At 57.5% G+C, this 16,306-nt stretch overlaps 1 protein-coding gene across 6 annotated transcripts in view; it reads left to right on the top strand.

The window, feature by feature from the left end:
• Positions 1-15,950, top strand: part of SHANK2 (SH3 and multiple ankyrin repeat domains 2) — a 503,000-nt gene extending 487,050 nt beyond the window's left edge. For all 6 annotated transcript variants that reach the window (XM_026482959.4, XM_026482956.4, XM_026482958.4 and 3 more), the window contains 2 exons: positions 56-2,465; positions 11,946-15,950. In XM_026482959.4, the coding sequence (XP_026338744.3) occupies positions 56-2,465; positions 11,946-12,516 (2,981 nt within the window). In that variant the 3' untranslated portion in view covers positions 12,517-15,950. The remainder of the gene's footprint in view (positions 1-55; positions 2,466-11,945) is intronic.
• Positions 15,951-16,306: the final 356 nt, after the last annotated feature.

The following is a 16,306-nucleotide window of genomic DNA, read 5'->3' as shown; positions in this document are numbered from 1 at the left end:
GCTTGGCGGGACGTCACTGTCGCGGTTTAAAACTAAGCCCGCCTTGTCCTTGCAGGAATAACGGAGGAAGAGCGGCAATTCCTGGCCCCTCCGATGCTGAAGTTCACCAGAAGCCTGTCCATGCCCGACACCTCCGAGGACATCCCCCCCCCACCGCAGTCCGTGCCCCCGTCCCCCCCGCCCCCATCCCCCACCACCTACAACTGCCCCAAGTCCCCAACCCCCAGAGTCTATGGGACCATCAAGCCGGCGTTCAATCAGAACTCCGCTGCCAAGGTGCCCCCCGCGGCTCGCTCAGACACGGTGGCCACCGTGATGAGGGACAAGGGGCTGTACTACCGGCGGGAGCTGGACCGCTACTCCCTGGACTCCGAGGACCTCTACAGTCGCAGCGCCGCCGCCCAGGCCAACTTCCGCAACAAGAGGGGCCAGATGCCGGAGAACCCGTACTCGGAGGTGGGGAGGATCGCAAGCAAAGCCGTGTACGTCCCCGCCAAGCCCGCCCGGCGGAAGGGCATGCTGGTGAAGCAGTCCAATGTGGAGGACAGCCCCGAGAAGACGTGCTCCATCCCCATCCCGACCATCATCGTGAAGGAGCCCTCCACCAGCAGCAGCGGCAAGAGCAGCCAGGGCAGCAGCACGGAGATCGACCCACAGGCCCCCGAGCAGCCAGGCCAGCTGCGCCCCGACGACAGCCTGACCGTCAGCAGCCCCTTCGCCGCCGCCATCGCCGGGGCCGTCCGCGACCGGGAGAAGCGGCTGGAAGCCAGGAGGAACTCCCCGGCCTTCCTCTCCACAGACCTGGGGGACGAGGACGTGGGTCTGGGGCCGCCCGCCCCCCGGGTGCGCTCCTCCAACTTCCCTGAGGAGGTCGGCTTCGGCGAGGAGGATGGCACCGAGCCACTGTTGTTGCCCACGCCGGGCGCAGCACCCAGGGAGCCTGAGAACCACTTTGTGGGTGGTGGCGAGGCCACAGCTCAGGGGGAGGCCAGCAGGCCGCTGAATTCCACATCCAAAGCCAAGGGCCCCGAGAGCAGCCCCGCGGTGCCCCCCAAGAGCAGCAGCGCGGCCAGCCCTGAGAATTACGTCCACCCTCTCACGGGCAGGCTGCTGGACCCCAGCTCCCCGCTGGCCCTGGCGCTGTCCGCAAGGGACCGAGCCATGAAGGAGTCCCAACAGGGCCCCAAGGGGGAGGCCCCCAAGGCCGACCTCCACAAACCTCTCTATATCGATACCAAAATGCGGCCCAGCGTGGAAGCAGGCTTCCCTCCGGTCACCAGGCAGAACACACGGGGGCCCCTAAGGCGGCAGGAGACAGAGAACAAGTATGAGACGGAGCTGGGCAAGGACCGGAAGGGCGAGGACAAGAAACACATGCTCATCAACATTGTGGACACATCCCAGCAGAGGTCGGCCGGACTGCTGATGGTCCACACCGTGGACGCTGCCACCACCGACCACCTGCTGCAGGAAGAGGAAGAGAAAGCCGATGTGGAGGCCAAGCCAGACCACTCGCTGTCCGAGGTGCCGGAAGGCGCTCCCGAAACCGACGGTGCTTTACAGATCGCCGCCAGCCCCGAGCCCGCCGCCGCCGTGCCTGGCAGGACCATTGTGGCCGCGGGCTCTGTGGAAGAGGCGGTGATTTTACCATTCCGCATCCCTCCTCCCCCTCTGGCATCCGTGGATCTGGATGAGGAGTTTATTTTTACAGAGCCATTGCCTCCCCCCCTGGAATTCGCAAATAGTTTTGATATCCCCGATGACCGTATCGCTTCTGTCCCCGCTCTCACGGACCTGGTCAAGCAGAAGAAACAGGACACCTCCCAGTCCCCTTCGTTGAACCCCAGCCAACCAGCCAACTGTGCAGACAGTAAGAAGCCGGCTGGCCTTTCCAACTGCCTGCCTGCCTCATTCCTTCCGCCCCCCGAGAACTTTGACGCGGTCACGGACTCTGGGATCGAGGAGGTGGACAGCCGGAGCAGCAGCGACCACCATCTCGAGACGACCAGCACCATCTCCACGGTGTCCAGCATGTCTACCCTGTCCTCCGAAGGCGGGGAGAACGTGGACACCTGCACAGTCTATGCAGATGGGCAAGCATTTACGGTGGACAAGCCCCCAGTACCTCCGAAGCCAAAAGTGAAGCCCATCATTCCCAAAAGCAATGCACTTTATCAGGACGCGCTAGTGGAGGAGGACGTGGACAGCTTTGTCATCCCTCCCCCGGCGCCCCCGCCGCCGCCGGGCAGTACCCAGCCTGGGGCCCCGAAGGTTACGCCGCCAAGGACCTCCAAGTTGTGGGGGGACGTCTCCGAGGTCAGAAGCCCGATTCGCTCAGGCCCGAAGGCAAACGTGATCAGTGAATTGAACTCAATCCTACAGCAAATGAACCGAGAGAAATCGGCAAAGCCGGGGGAAGGATTGGATTCGCCCACGGGAACCAAGCCTGCCAGCCTCGCTCCAAGGTAAGTCCCACAGTTGGCTTAGACACAGACGCCCGGTGCTGGCTTTCTGGTCTCGTCCAGTGAGGGACGACCAGGAAGCGCCCCCGGGGAGCAGCCAGAGCGGACGTGAAGAGGGGAATCCAGAACACCTTCGCGCTGGCCGCACCTGTTGCGTTCCGTCCACCCCGCTCTCCTGGACTCTGGCACAGCGCTGTGCACGTCCTGGCAGGACGCTGCGCTCCCCAAGTAAAGACCTGTCATGAGATGCAGCCACATGAGGCCATCCCCACTGCGGCTTCCAAAGAGGTGCTCTGGTCCCTGTCGTTCTGTGTCCTCCAGATCTCTGCCAGGACCCCCTGTAAGGTCATTCTGGAGCCTCGCGGAAGCCAAAACCAAGCTTGGCCAAGCTGGCTGTAGGGAGTAGCCGTGCCAGAGGAGAGTGAGTGGGTCGGCACGTGTGTGCGTGTATGATTAATTGTGCATGGATCCTTCTCGCTTCTTCCCGTCACTGACGGGTTGGAGAGCTGAGGAAGGTGCCAGGTTGTGGCTTGACTAGTGAGCTCAGAGGGGAATGCACCCTGCCCCCGGCCAGCCCAGCCCAGCCCAGCAGGCAGGCATCACGGAAGAGGGTGTCCACCCTACCCCACGTGCATGGGGTGACCATTCATAGTTTCCCTCAGCATTCAAGGTGCTGCTGTTGCAGCTGGGGGTAGAATAGGAGGGGTGAGTTCTAAACGGAGCCAGAAGGTTCTGGCAAGGCATGCCGAGCTCGCTGTCCGCCTAGAGCTCTGGGATGATCTCACCAGGACCCGTACGGTACTGGGCAGTCCTCCCCACTCACTGTGCATTGCAGCTCCTCCCTGGCCTCCCGCACCAGTGTCCGCACCCAGATCCCGTCGCTCTGACTAACGAGCCTGTCTTCGTGCTCCCTCCGGACAGGCATTTGACTCAAACGTGTCAGTCCATTAACCAGCAACACCCCTCTGGTTGGGCCTGCTGAGGCGAGCCGAGAGCCACAGTTTTCCCAGTTACCTTCAGTGTGGACATAAGTAAATTCCTCGGATGGCTCCCATTACGCTCGGGGAAATACTTACTGGCCAGCCTTGGTAGAGAGAAGCAGGGTGACCTTCTGTCTTTTAATGGGGACTGTACCACTAATCGTGATGTTCAAATAATACCCCCAGTCAAAGAGAAAGTCTGCAGAAAGTCCCCACTTCTGGTGACATCTGCACATACATACCTACAACTATCATATACTTAAAAGTCTGAAAAGAAAATCTTAAAACTGGCCGGTTTTGCCCTTTCCCCGTATGTGAGAATACGGTTCTTTTTTGCTACATCACGTGAAAGCACAGGAATGAAGATGCTTTATCTTTAATGCTTCACATTTTACAGGATGCTGGCCCGTGAGTGCAGGGGAGTGGGTACTGATTGTACCCACTCTCCAGAAGTGGGAAGTGGGGTGCTGAGTGGCTGGGCCCCATGCGCAGCAGGAGACCGAGCCAGGATTCAGGCTGAGGGCCTGGCCTGGCGCTTCCCCTCATTGACAGTGTCTGAGCTCAGAAGAGGCTGAAGGGATGACTCAAGGGCTGCTCAGGGCCTGAGCCCTGCTGCCCCGAGCCCTCCCGCCCTGAACCAGCAGCCTCTGGATTGCTCGCCGCCTCCACTCCCTTCCCAACCGGTGAGCTCCTGGAGGCATGGGGGAGAGTGGGTGTCAAGCTACACGTGTCCAGAAGGCTTCCCCGCCTGCACTTCCCTCGGTGGGAGGGGCCTCAGAGCAGACGTCACCTGGCAGAATCCTGTTGGATTTCTCGAGAGCAGCTGCAGGACCACCTCCAAGCGATGCTTTGATGCCAAGAACAGCTACCTCCGGTCTGTTCTGTTATTTATAACCCAGTTCACTTACAATGAGAACATCAGCCGACATCTATCAAGGCCTCCCCAAATGCTGGGCATCATGCCCCACCAGCACCGCTGACACAGGGCCAGCCGTTATTTCCCATGTGCGCATGAACAGACCGAAGGTCAGAGGGGTGGAGCACGCACCGGAAGGCAGACCCAACCTCCATCCCAGGAAGTGTCTCAGGGTTCCACTCTAGAGGTGTTGCGGGAGCCAGGAATCAGCCCGGAAGGAAGGGGCAGCTGCCCAAGCTGTCCACAGGGCTGAGATCACCGAGGGCAGCCCGTCCCCAGGTCTTTGCGGCTCACCTGAGCCCAGCTGCATGCCGGAGCCCTGCTCTTTGGTGACCCGGTGGCTGATGGTAGGCCAGGCCAGTCACCCCGCGGCCTCTGGCACTGCTGAGCACCCAGAGGGGGCATCCTATTCTTGGCTCTCGGCCAAGGGTGGCACTGAGTTGGCTTGGGCATCCGATGGCCCTGAGCCCCAAGGACAAAGAGGAAGGTCATCACCTTCCGGGGCTGCACTGGGCACTCCGCCAGCTACTGTAGCTTTGCTGATCTCATGGCCTCACTGGGCAAAGCCCTAAGCAGATGTGAGCTGCAGCCGTGAGGCTGCTGACTAGGGTGAGGTGGGTGACAGCTGCTGGGCAGCGACCCGAGGCAGGCCAGGCTGCCCCCTCACACGTGCGTCTGCCCCCAGGGGCACGCCTCTCCTTTGCTTGGTCTTGCCTTGGTGGACAGGCCTGGGTATTTGTCCATTGGAGACCCCCTGCCAGGGGGGTCCCTGCTACTTTTAAATGCATCTAGGCTCTCGGGCTAGAGTGGCCCTGGGCAGCGCGAGGCGTGGACCTGCACACAGGGCGTCCTCCTGAGGAGAAGCAAAGGCATTTCCGTAGGGAGAATGAAAAGCGACCATGTGCACAAATCCTCTCTCCACAGAAACTGTTTCGATCACCCGAGAGAGGGCCGAGTGTTGGAGCTCACCTCTTTGGGGTTACCTGCCCCCTTGGGTGCTTCTTAGTGACTAAGACTCTTCACTTCCCACTAGAGCCCAGGGTGGGACAAGACCCTCGGTCACCCGAGGACATGAGATCTTCACTTCCCGCTAGAGCCCAGGGTGGACGAGACCCTCGCTCACCCGAAGGCATGAGACTTGACCTGAGCCCCACAGCTCCTGTCTGTTCCCCAAAACCAGAGAGGACACGGATCTGGAGATGTCTCGATTACAGATATGCTGGCGAGAACATGATCAAGCAGCTTTCCTTAGGACCAAACGTTGGAGGCGCCTCCTCGGCCCCATCTTAGAACGTCCCACTGAGGAAGGAGCCGCCAGGCACTCCGGGGAAAGCGCTCCTTCCACCGCCCAGCCTGATTTTTCCAGGAAGTAACCTCATCCTGGATCAGAGCGAAGAAAGCTGTGGTTTGAGGGCATCTGCGAGGACTCTGTGGAGCCCCAGGCTTCCCGGGAAGCTCGAAGTCAGGAAGACAGCGGCCGTGCCCCCTTAGACAGGCACAGGCGGAAGTGCTGTGCGCGGCTGCAAGGATGGCCTTCGCGTGCAAGTGCTTTTTCCTCTCCAAAGCCCTTGGTGATCGACGACCCCTGAGGACGTCGTGGCGTTGGAGGGCTCCGCATAAGTGGTTTTCTCCCCATTCTGGAGCACTTGGTGTTTTGCTTGAAGTCACATGTCTCAGGGCGGGGGGGGGGGGGGGTTGCAGAGCTGGGAAGGCGACGGGACACTCCATCCCTGAGCCTGGAAGCCCAGCCTGGCCCAGGGCCTCCGGAGTCCACTGGCCGGGAGTCCCTGAGCTGCTCTTATGTAGGAGCCCAGGGCCAGGCCTGAGGGTGGAGAGCAGCAGGTAGGATACACGCCCGCAGAGGCCTGGGCCTCGGAGGCTAGGCAGCAGACACAGAGTTGTCGATGACCTCTCCCGCACCAGGCACTGTGCTGAGCCCGGGGACTCCTCCCTGAACAGGAAGACATTGCAGGTCTCTCCTCCACTGGGGAGCCGCACTCTCAAGGGGGAAAATGGACAAGTAATAAACACGACAAACCCGAAGTGCACCAAGTGCTACAAAGGAACGGGGGTGTATTCACAAGTCCGAGTGAACACAGGCAGGAAGGAGGTGACAGTCCCAAAGGAAGTGACCTGAACAACCTGAAATACAAAAAGGAGCCAGATGAGCAGAAAACCAGGAGTGAAGCATCCCAGGCACGGGGGACAGCAGGCACAAAGCCTGGAGGCCAGAAAGTGCTTTCCATGCCAAGGGAGGGCTGGCGGGCCGTGGGGGAGAGCAGGACGGCATGCGTCCTGCGAGAGGGTGGCCGTCCCAGGACCTGACCTCCGTGTCACGGTTACCGGCAGCCGTACAGTATAGCGGCTCTCACGGTGGCACAGGTGCCCTTCGCCAGGGGGGCCTGTGCTCTGCAGACAACGGGGCAGATTCGAAGGCCAAGGGCCTCAGGAACCCAGAACGGCAGCTCCGTTTGCCTGACTCCTGCACTTTGACTGGCGGCCCAGACAACCCAGACATCGTTTCCAGAGCGAGACAGACGCACGGCTCTGTGTCCAGCACTCCCATGCCTGCGGAGAGTCAGTCTCGTTTTCACCCGGTGTGTGCCGGGCTGAGGGAGCAGTGGACGTAAGCTTGTGGGGGTCCCCTTCAGCTTCCATCCAGAGGGCGTGGCAAGGCCCCTCTAGGTCACCCAGATCTTCTCGGTCCGGCCTCCGCCTCCCAGGGGCACAGATGGACTCGGGGGAGGAAAGTCATCCTCCCGAGGCCCCACACAGCTGGACGCCCCCGCCTGGCCAGTGCCTCCAGAGCCTTCCTGGCTCTGCAGTATTATCCTGAGAGCCTTCTGGCTTTAAAATAAATCAATTTGGGTTGTTAGAAAGTTCTCTCCGCCCAGCTGGTCCCAGAGCATGGGCTTCAAAGCTGATTCAGTAATAGAAACTGCCCAACGGCATTCCCTTAACGTGGACGTCGTCACGGGGCTTTTACCGTTTCACGGCCCTGAGCAAAACAGGAAGGAGATGTCAGTGCATGGAAGTGTAGATGACTGGGTGAGCGCTATGCACAGGGGATCACGTTTGCTCCCAGTGTGCTTCCTTGTAGACGGTATTTGAGAAGGGTTATTCCAGGCCGGCCGCAGCCCTTCCCCGTGCTCACCCGACTGCCAATCGCAAGTGTGGTTCTTAGGCTCTCATTTCCCAGTCCTGACGTTAGGATCGGTCAGCAGGAGCACCTCGGGGTGAATGCTGCTCCCTGAAAACGGGGCGCCTTCTTGACCTGCTTGGATGTGAATGTTCTGGCAGGAGGACCCAGGCTCCTGATGGACCCAAGGCACCCACCTGCACTCGCAGTCACTTAACGTGCCAATCAGGCCACAAGCTAAACAGTATCCACCCGCCATTCAGCCAACAATGACACTGCACACCGACGGGGGGCTGAGGCCCCCGGTGGTGCTTGGGGCCATGGCAGCCGTGAGGGCTGAGTATCAGAGGCACCAACACACCCCAGGCGTGGAGTCAGGGAGACACATTGACGGCAGTGCTCAGGCCTTAGGCAAGCGTGAGAATGACTCGGTGGCCCTCCCCACCTCCCGTCCCAGGGCCACTTCATAAGAACACTTTGGCAATAAGGGTCGTGTCCACGCGAGACAGGTTGCTCACGAGAAGCCCCTGGTAACCAAAACGCAGAGGTGTGAACGGGCACGCTGGGACAGTCTGGTGCCAAACGGGTTCAGAGCCGCTGCCCCAGCTCGCGTGCGGGACAACAGACACACCTAGCCGGCATCACCGAGCGGCCTCTGGCGCGCATTCAGTGGTTGTTCAAGAGCCAGATGGAGTCTGGAAACACACTGGAAAAGCCACTTGAATCTTCCTTCCCCCACCCCAGTTAACCGGTTCTGGCTAATGAAATAACAACGCGCCTCTGAGAGCGTCAGTTAGCTCTCAATTCTTGTTTTACTTCTGTTTCCATATGGATTTGATGTAAAAGGCAGCACAGAGTGCTGATCCAAGAGAGGGTGTGTGCGCGTGCATGTGTCTGTTCTAAACTAGGGCGACAGATTCCTGCGTGTTCCACCCGGGAACCCAGTGGTTGCTTAGCAACGTAACGATCTCTGCAGCAGGAGGATCCAGTGAATAATGTCAGCGTGATGAACCGAGAGTAATCAAGCTACTAAGGAGGGCAGGATGGGCCAGCCCGGCGAGGGCCTTCGCTCTGCTTCTCAGGCTCTCTGGTGACTCTTTTCCACAGTGACTTTCTGCCGGCCCCAAGCGCGTGGCCGGATCCGGCACCCCCGCATTATTAGCTGCCAGGCTGTCGGCTCACGGTGTAGACTTGAAGCAAAGCACAGATCCGTGGGGCGCCTTCCCCCGCCAGGAATGCTGACTTAGACTTGCCAAGCTGCAGAGGACAAAGGATGGCTCGGGAGCCCTCGTCAGGCTCTTAGCAACGACCTCGTGTCATTCCAACGCTGTGGTCCTCGCTTTCTTACCAGGCTCTCCCTGGGTGCTTTTCTTCTTGATATTCACATTATCCCAAGCCCGAGAAGGCAGGGTCGTGACTTTCTCCTTCCAAATATGCAGGTGAGGCCCCGAGGTGGACTGCCCGCTCTGCCTCCTCAGCCCCAGGAAGGGACCAGCCTCAGTAGATTCGCAGCCAACGTCTGTACCCCTGCCTTTTCCTCCATCGAAAAAAGCTTCTTTTTTAATTTCAATTAATTTTGCAGTGTTGTCTCAAGCCATCCCATTCTGTCATTTTCATGTGCTCTCGTGACGGGTGTTCACGTGAACAGAAGTAAGTACCGCTCGCGTGAACGCCTTGCCCTCGTGTGCGCTGCTGTCCCTCCGCTCCCCACCGGTGTGCTTGAGAGCCTTCTCTCTGTTTCCGACAACAACCACAGCTGCCTGCAAGGCTTTCCTTTCAAAAAACAAACCATCCCGACTGCCTGGAAACGGCTCGGACGTTTGCAGCGGGAGGACAGTGCTGACAGCCGTCCTCTGGCTCGGAGGTGCCCACTGTTGAGTGTGGCCCGGGCTTGGGGATCCCCTCCCCGACTGTGCCGCCCTGGTGGGTCCACCCAGAGTTAGAGACATGGGCACAGTCACCATGCAGTGTCAGCTCTAGAAAAGCACATCCGCACCGTTACTACAAGGCAGCAGGTGAGCAAAGGTGCTCTTGTAGATTCACCCACTTTACAAAAACCTTGTCTCTTCCCCGAAGGTTCTAGGCCCTAATTAACAATTCAGGCCACCTCCGGATCGCCTGGCTTTGCGCCTACTCATGGTTTTATTTCAACCCCCTTAGCTTAATCGTATCAAAGCAGAACCAAGAGGGGCCCCTGTGCTGCGGGTGCAGGGAGGGCACAGGCCAGCTCGAAGGATGTTCCACGCGCTGCCTCCCGGCGTGCACTTCGGCCCAAGCTGGAAGTGGAGTGGGGCTTCCGATTCTGCCTGAGCAGCAGAACGTGCAGGTTTCTCCTTAAGCCCTTGCTGTGGCCACCCCTCTCTCAAGAACCTGATCTAGGTCCCAGAGGCGCTGGCTCCCTGTCCCTATACCTGGCACCATCGGGGCTCCTACTTGGGGATTCTGAGTCACTGAGCCTGGCAGTGGTGGAGGGGCTACCTTTACCGGCCAGTATAACCAGTACGCACCAGTAACCAGCACCCACAGCCCCCAGAGGTTCTTGACGGAGGTCTCCTATTTGTACCACATCCCACCTGGGGCACCCAGCCCTCCAGAAAGCTACATGGGGACCCTCCAGGGGTGGCGGTCCCTGGCCCGGTCACACCCACCTGCCCCTGGGAGTGCCTGTGTCAGGACCAAAGCTCGAGTCCACCCCACCCCCTCTACATCTGCTGCTTCCGCATCCCGTCCTTGAAGCAGCCAAGACTGCCATCGGGTGCAGAAGTGTCACAAGCTTGGAGGAACCCAGGTAGCCGACTGGTGGTCGTACCCACATATCTATCAGTGGCAGAGAAAACAGAGGCAAAGAAAAGCTAGGGCACAGAACGGGCCGGCTGGGCCTCGTGCCCAGCTCACCCCTCCGTGTACAGAGCCCCCCCCACCCCGTCCCTGTCCTTGTCCGTGCTCATCGCCCGCCATGTCAGCACCTGTGTGGCTCTTCACATGTTCCCAAGCACGCCCTACCCCCACTCTCACCACTTGGGAGGGAGAGGAGCGCATCTCACCTATGAAGACATGGAGACTCACAGGTTAAAATGTGCCTATGCTGGTGTTGGGCGGAGCCAGGCTTCATACATCTCCAGTCCAGATCCTGAGGAGGAGCCCGTGTTAAGAGGGATCCTTCCGGAAGGAGGTGGGTGGTCTGTCCACATTCACATGAATGAGCCCAGAAGGCAAGAAACACACACCTACTCGTGCCGCCCCCCTAGTTGGCTGTGGCTTCTTGGGCTGGTAGCATGGATACGTCCTCAATTTGGGGACAGCAGAGAAGAGCATGAACCAGAGCCCAGAGGCGTGGTTGTTCTCTGTGGCTGGAAAGGCTGCCGTGGGCCTTGGCCAGAACCAGGGAGGGGGCCGTACATAAAAGGCCACCGTGCGGGTAAACACAAAGACCAGAGACTTCCCTGGCACTGAGATGCAGTCTCCTCCCCTCGGGTCATCCAGCCGTCTCCCTGGGGCCAGTAAAGGCCAAAGCTCAGAGGCACGAGTGTACCCCGCTCCAACCCCTCGGGCTTCACCTGCCCGGCCAGAGCAGGAAGGACATGGGGGACTCCCAAGGACTCTCCTGGCCACTTGGGAGAAGGGGGTTCCTTGTAGATTTCTGCTTTTTGGTGAGGCTCATACATAGCGACAGGGAGCTTCCCGCACTGCCTTCACGCAGCGAGAGAAAACTCATTAGCGCACCCACTCCACTCCGCAACCAGATGGCCGCGTCGACACTGGACAAAGTCGCAGCAGTCCTGGTTTAGCCCTCCGGGTCAGTATAGACTGCACTCTGGCAAATTACTCCTCGTTCTCAGGGTCCGTGGACGGTTTCTCCAAGCCCTGAGTGCCCCCAAGGAGGTGCGGGGCTTCCCACGCACTGCAACAGGGCCAGCCTGCAAGGGGCCCTTCCCCTTGTCCTTCCAAGCTGAAAAGCCCAAGGCCTGACAGGCAGTTAAGAGGGAGGGTCTCTTCCTTCTACGTGCCGAAATGGAGGCAAAAGCTGTCCTTTTCCCCGTACTGGTGATGTACTGGTGACGTCACCAGACACGTCTCACCCAGGGAGCAGGGCCTCTTTCAGGCCCCATCCTCATGTCTCCGAGTGAGCCCTTAGCAGCGCCTCCCCCGTTGCGCCGGTCTGGCCCTCCCTGCGCACACGGCGCAGGTGCCCCCCGCCTGGCAACCGCCCCCACGGGGGACCAGGTGAGTGGGCGGCCTTGGTGTGCTGTGGTGTCTTCTCAGAGCTCTGCCTCCTGCTCCCTTCCTCCCTGCCCGGGTCCTGGCATGGCAAGTCGTCTGCTCACTGCCAGCGCGGCTGCCGTGGAGAGTGTCTGCCCCGCCCCGCCCCCTGACCTTGGCGGTCTGCATCCCGCTGACCCACGCCGTGACCCGGCTTGTGATACTTGTCTCTGTTGTTGCCGTTTCAGAAGTCCAGAGGTCATGAGCACCGTCTCAGGTACACGGAGCACAACGGTGACCTTCACGGTTCGCCCGGGGGCCTCGCAGCCCATCACCCTGCAGAGCCGGCCCGCGGACTTTGAGAGTAGGACCTCAGGAACAAGACGTGCCCCGAGCCCTGTGGTGTCGCCAACAGAGCTGAGCAAAGATATCCTGCCTGCCCCCCTCTCCGCTGCTGCTGCCGCTCCTTCTCCCACTCTCTCAGAGGTCTTTAGCCTTCCAAGCCAGCCCCCGTCCGGGGACCTGTTTGGCTTGAACCCGGCGGGACGCAGCAGGTCGCCGTCCCCCTCGATACTGCAACAGCCAATCTCAAATAAGCCTTTTACGACTAAGCCTGTGCACCTGTGGACTAAACCAGACGTGGCGGATTGGCTGGAAAGTCTAAACTTGGGTGAGCATAAAGAGACCTTCATGGACAATGAGATTGACGGCAGTCACCTACCAAACCTTCAGAAGGAAGACCTCATAGATCTTGGGGTGACTCGGGTCGGGCACAGGATGAACATAGAAAGGGCTTTGAAACAGCTGCTGGACAGATAAGGGTGGCTGCTCCTTACCTTTACAGACTTCTTGTTATAAGTAGAGATGGGCTTCTACTGAAATATTTGGGTGGCCAAGCACGGTCTGTGAGCACCAACCCCATTCCACGGGTTTGTCTCCTGGTACCCAAAGAAATGCCGAGTGTGTCCAGGTGTGGCTGAGCGAAGGCCTTGAAATGCCCCCACTCTCCACGTGGGCTTCACGGGCTGTTTCTGTGCAGCAGGGGACACGGGGAGGGAGTTCTGCCACCACAGGAAGAGAGGCACAGCTTGCCTCCTAGCATGCAGGTGACCTCACTTTGCCAGGTCCCAGGGATGCCCCCGTCGATTTAGCACGGGACCCTTGCTCTTGCAGGCAGACACCAGTGTCCTCTAGATACCTCCTGAGACCTCCCTCCTCTGCTTTCCGGGCAGCTCTCACCACCCCAGGCCCACCTCAGTCTGTGGCCTCTGGGAGGGCACTCAATGCTCACTTGCTCCTTTCTTTCCTCTACTTTGCTTGCAGTAAGACACCCCACACCTGTCTGTCCGGTGCCCCTTCTTGGGCCCGAAAGGTAGAGAATCTTTTTTCCCTCTGGATTCTTTACCCCATCTCCTCCTGCCATGTGCATCCGTGGTTCTTTGGCCATGAAGTTCTTGGCCGTGGTGGGGAGTCTGAATGGGATCGTGCCCAGCTTTGCTCTGCTTTCTTCTTTACTTCGGCAAATCTATTAGCATAATTCCAAAGTGGCCGAACAGATGTCACACGGAGTTAGTCAAAGCACAAAGCCGCGATTCCAAGGAGGAGGGGAGACCTGGCCATGGGAAGCAGCCAGTGTGCGGCTGCCTAGGTCCCAAGTCTCCCTGAGGGGGAAGAGCAGTTAGTCATCTGCCAGAAGTGTCTCCAGGACGGCGAGAAGGGGATTCTCTGCCTTTCGCAATTTTTTTTTTAAACTGAAAGTGTGTTGCGTTCTGCAAAGATCAGAGCAGGTGAGCGTCCACTGTAACACGAGGGTGGGACACGAGGTGAACGGTGGGCGCGTGCTGCGGCGGGGGAGACCGCATCTTCCCCAGGAGCCGGGTGGGGCGCTGTGACGTCAGTTCCAAACCCAGCTCAGGGTAAGCATCTCTGCCGAGACAGCCCCTCTGCACTCTGAGGCCAGGGAAGATGGCACTTGGGGGCTCTACCCCTTTGTCTCCAACTGTCCGCGCAGCCCACCAGTCTGTCTTACAATAGGCTTCTTGAGAACCCAGTGGGTACGGCATCTAGACTGGACCCAGGGTTGAGAACACACGGTGAGCTGCAGGGTGAGGGGGCAGGCAGACAAACGAAGAAAGGAAAGCAGGGAGGTTTCCCGGGCTGCGCCAGGCCCCTCTCTCTCGAGGCTTTCCCAAGTTGTGCCCGTTCTCCTCCCTGGAGTCCCTCCCCCTGTAACAATACCTCCGGGTTCCAAGGGAGGTTGCGGCCTGCACAGGGGGCCACCAGACATCCAGCCAGGCTTCCAGCACATTCTCCCACACTTGGAAGAAACTCGAACAGCAGGTTTTGGCTTTTATTATGATTTCAGAACTAGCCTAGCCCATCTCTAATTATAAAAACATGATTTTTTTTTTCCTTTCTTTTCTTTACGCTCACAATCAAGTGTCTGATTAGGTCTGGAACAGCTCTAGAATGAACACATAAAATTTAGCAATTTAAAATCTCTTTCTTTACTGCAAGTTTAAATAGTTGTACAGATAGTTTATAAGCACAATATTTTAAGAAAAAAAAGTGGCTGGTCTACTAGGCAGCCTTTGTGCCACTTCAGTGCTAGAAAGTTAAAGAAAAAAAAAACTTTTGTGATTTAATACTATTTCTGTGGAATTATAAAAGTATGACCTTTTTAAATCAACCTTATTTGGATGCATCTGAACCAGCAGAGCTGTGTTATATTTTCTATCTTTGCTAGAACTTCGTCATCGAAGGACAATTATTTCTTCAAAAGTGGTTACAATTCACAATGCAGCAGTTTCTCCAAAACCAATACGCACCACACACACACACACACACACACACACACAGTTTCTCCAGCCACATGCCCCTGAATTGGAAACTGAGTTTTGGACCTTCCTCTGTTCCAAACCCTTCTGCAGGACAGTCTGTATCTGAATGCCCCACTCCAACTTGAAATCAGTCGAACACAAAGGCACTTCTGTCCTGCACACCTTCCGTCTCTCGGTCATGGGGTGCGCCGGGGACACTATGGGTGGCCTGCTGAGGCCACCTGCAGGTGTTCAGAAAATGAAAAGGTGGTGGTTGGGCCATTATTTGTCTTCCATTTGGTGATAGAGCAAAATTCAGTCAGTGCACCACTCCCCCTGGCTCTTCCCTCCTCTGTCTATTGTTCGGCATGACCTCCACGCTCAGTGCCAGGCGACACGCCAGAACGAGAGGACAGGAAGGGAAGGCGCTGCTAGGTTGCCACCTGGTGGTTTAAGGTTCACTGGACTTTGGCTGCCACTCCCTTTCTTAGAGAGACGTCGAGCCACGGGCAACTGACCAGAAGCAAGCAGACGGCAAGACAAAAAAAAGAGCTGGGCAGTCACTTATTTTTGCCTTGTCTTATTCTAGAAAAGTCACAGGACCCCACAGGACCTGCACTGACAACAGAGTAGCACATGTTGCCAAGATGAACCCATCTCTAGCCCTATTCGATGGTGTTGCTACAGAGAGCAATAGTTCCTGAGATCGCCGCCCACTGTTCTCCCTCCCCGCCCCTCGGACACATTAGGACCAGGCCCTAGTCCGTGACCTCCTCAAAGGCGGGACACAGATCACACTGCTCACATAAAGACCATGTTAATACTATTCCGGGCTTTAAGATCCACTTTTGTTATCTACTGTAATTGAAATAAACTGCATTTCCATGCCTAGTCTCTGTAACCTTGTGTATACAAAACCCAAATCTCTCAAGATGTAAATTATGTACACCTGCCGCGGCGCCTTCTCCAGGCTGGCTGGGCACACTTTAAGTTAATTCATAGAATATACAATGACTCAATGTGACTGTTGATTTGCTGAACTTTACATTATCACAAAGTGGATTATTTGTGGTACTTTAGTTAGTAAAATGGTGATTTTTTTTTTCCTGAGTTACTGAACAAGCAAGCATTACCCAGGTGATCTGGCAATGACTTTGTGTGTGTGGGCCACAAATATTGATTTTTTTTCCCATTAACAATTTTTTTTTGTTTTTTTGGAAACTAATATGTTTCACGCTATGGTTTGTGTAACTTGTGTTCGCATTATCTGTGTTGCTGTTACTTTTGTGCTTTTATTCCTTTTAAACTTTATTTTAAAAAAAACAAAACAGAACAAAAAACACACTCCTGTAATTTGCACTTCCTCCCGACCCTTCAGTCTCTTGTATGGCAACCACGATTACTGTAAGAGAAATAAACATGCGATTGCACTAATGTTGTGGCTCTGATTGCACACAGCGAAAGCCGTCTGGGCGAACCAGGAGTTGCCAGCTTGCAATCTGACGTAGGCTCTTTGAACATCATCACCACTGAACCTCCGGAAGGTTGACCAGGTACCACGTTTCTTCAAAAAGTCCGAGCCCTCCCTTCAAGGAGCTCACCCGCCTGGGCTCCCTCCCCTTACAGTACCCTCACGGCACAGACGGAGACGTGCCCGATTTCAGAGCCGGGTGCGTGCCGGCGTGCACGTCCGTGAGCTCTACTGTAAGAGCCCAGCTGAGGCCTGGCCTTCCTTTGGTTTGGGACAGAAGTGGGGGTGGCGCCGAGGGGGTCCCCGCGCCCCCACCTGC

The sequence above is a fragment of the Ursus arctos genome, unplaced genomic scaffold (genome assembly GCF_023065955.2).
Source record: "Ursus arctos isolate Adak ecotype North America unplaced genomic scaffold, UrsArc2.0 scaffold_23, whole genome shotgun sequence".
NCBI lineage: Eukaryota > Metazoa > Chordata > Mammalia > Carnivora > Ursidae > Ursus > Ursus arctos.
This window is presented reverse-complemented; position numbering and strand designations above follow the sequence as displayed.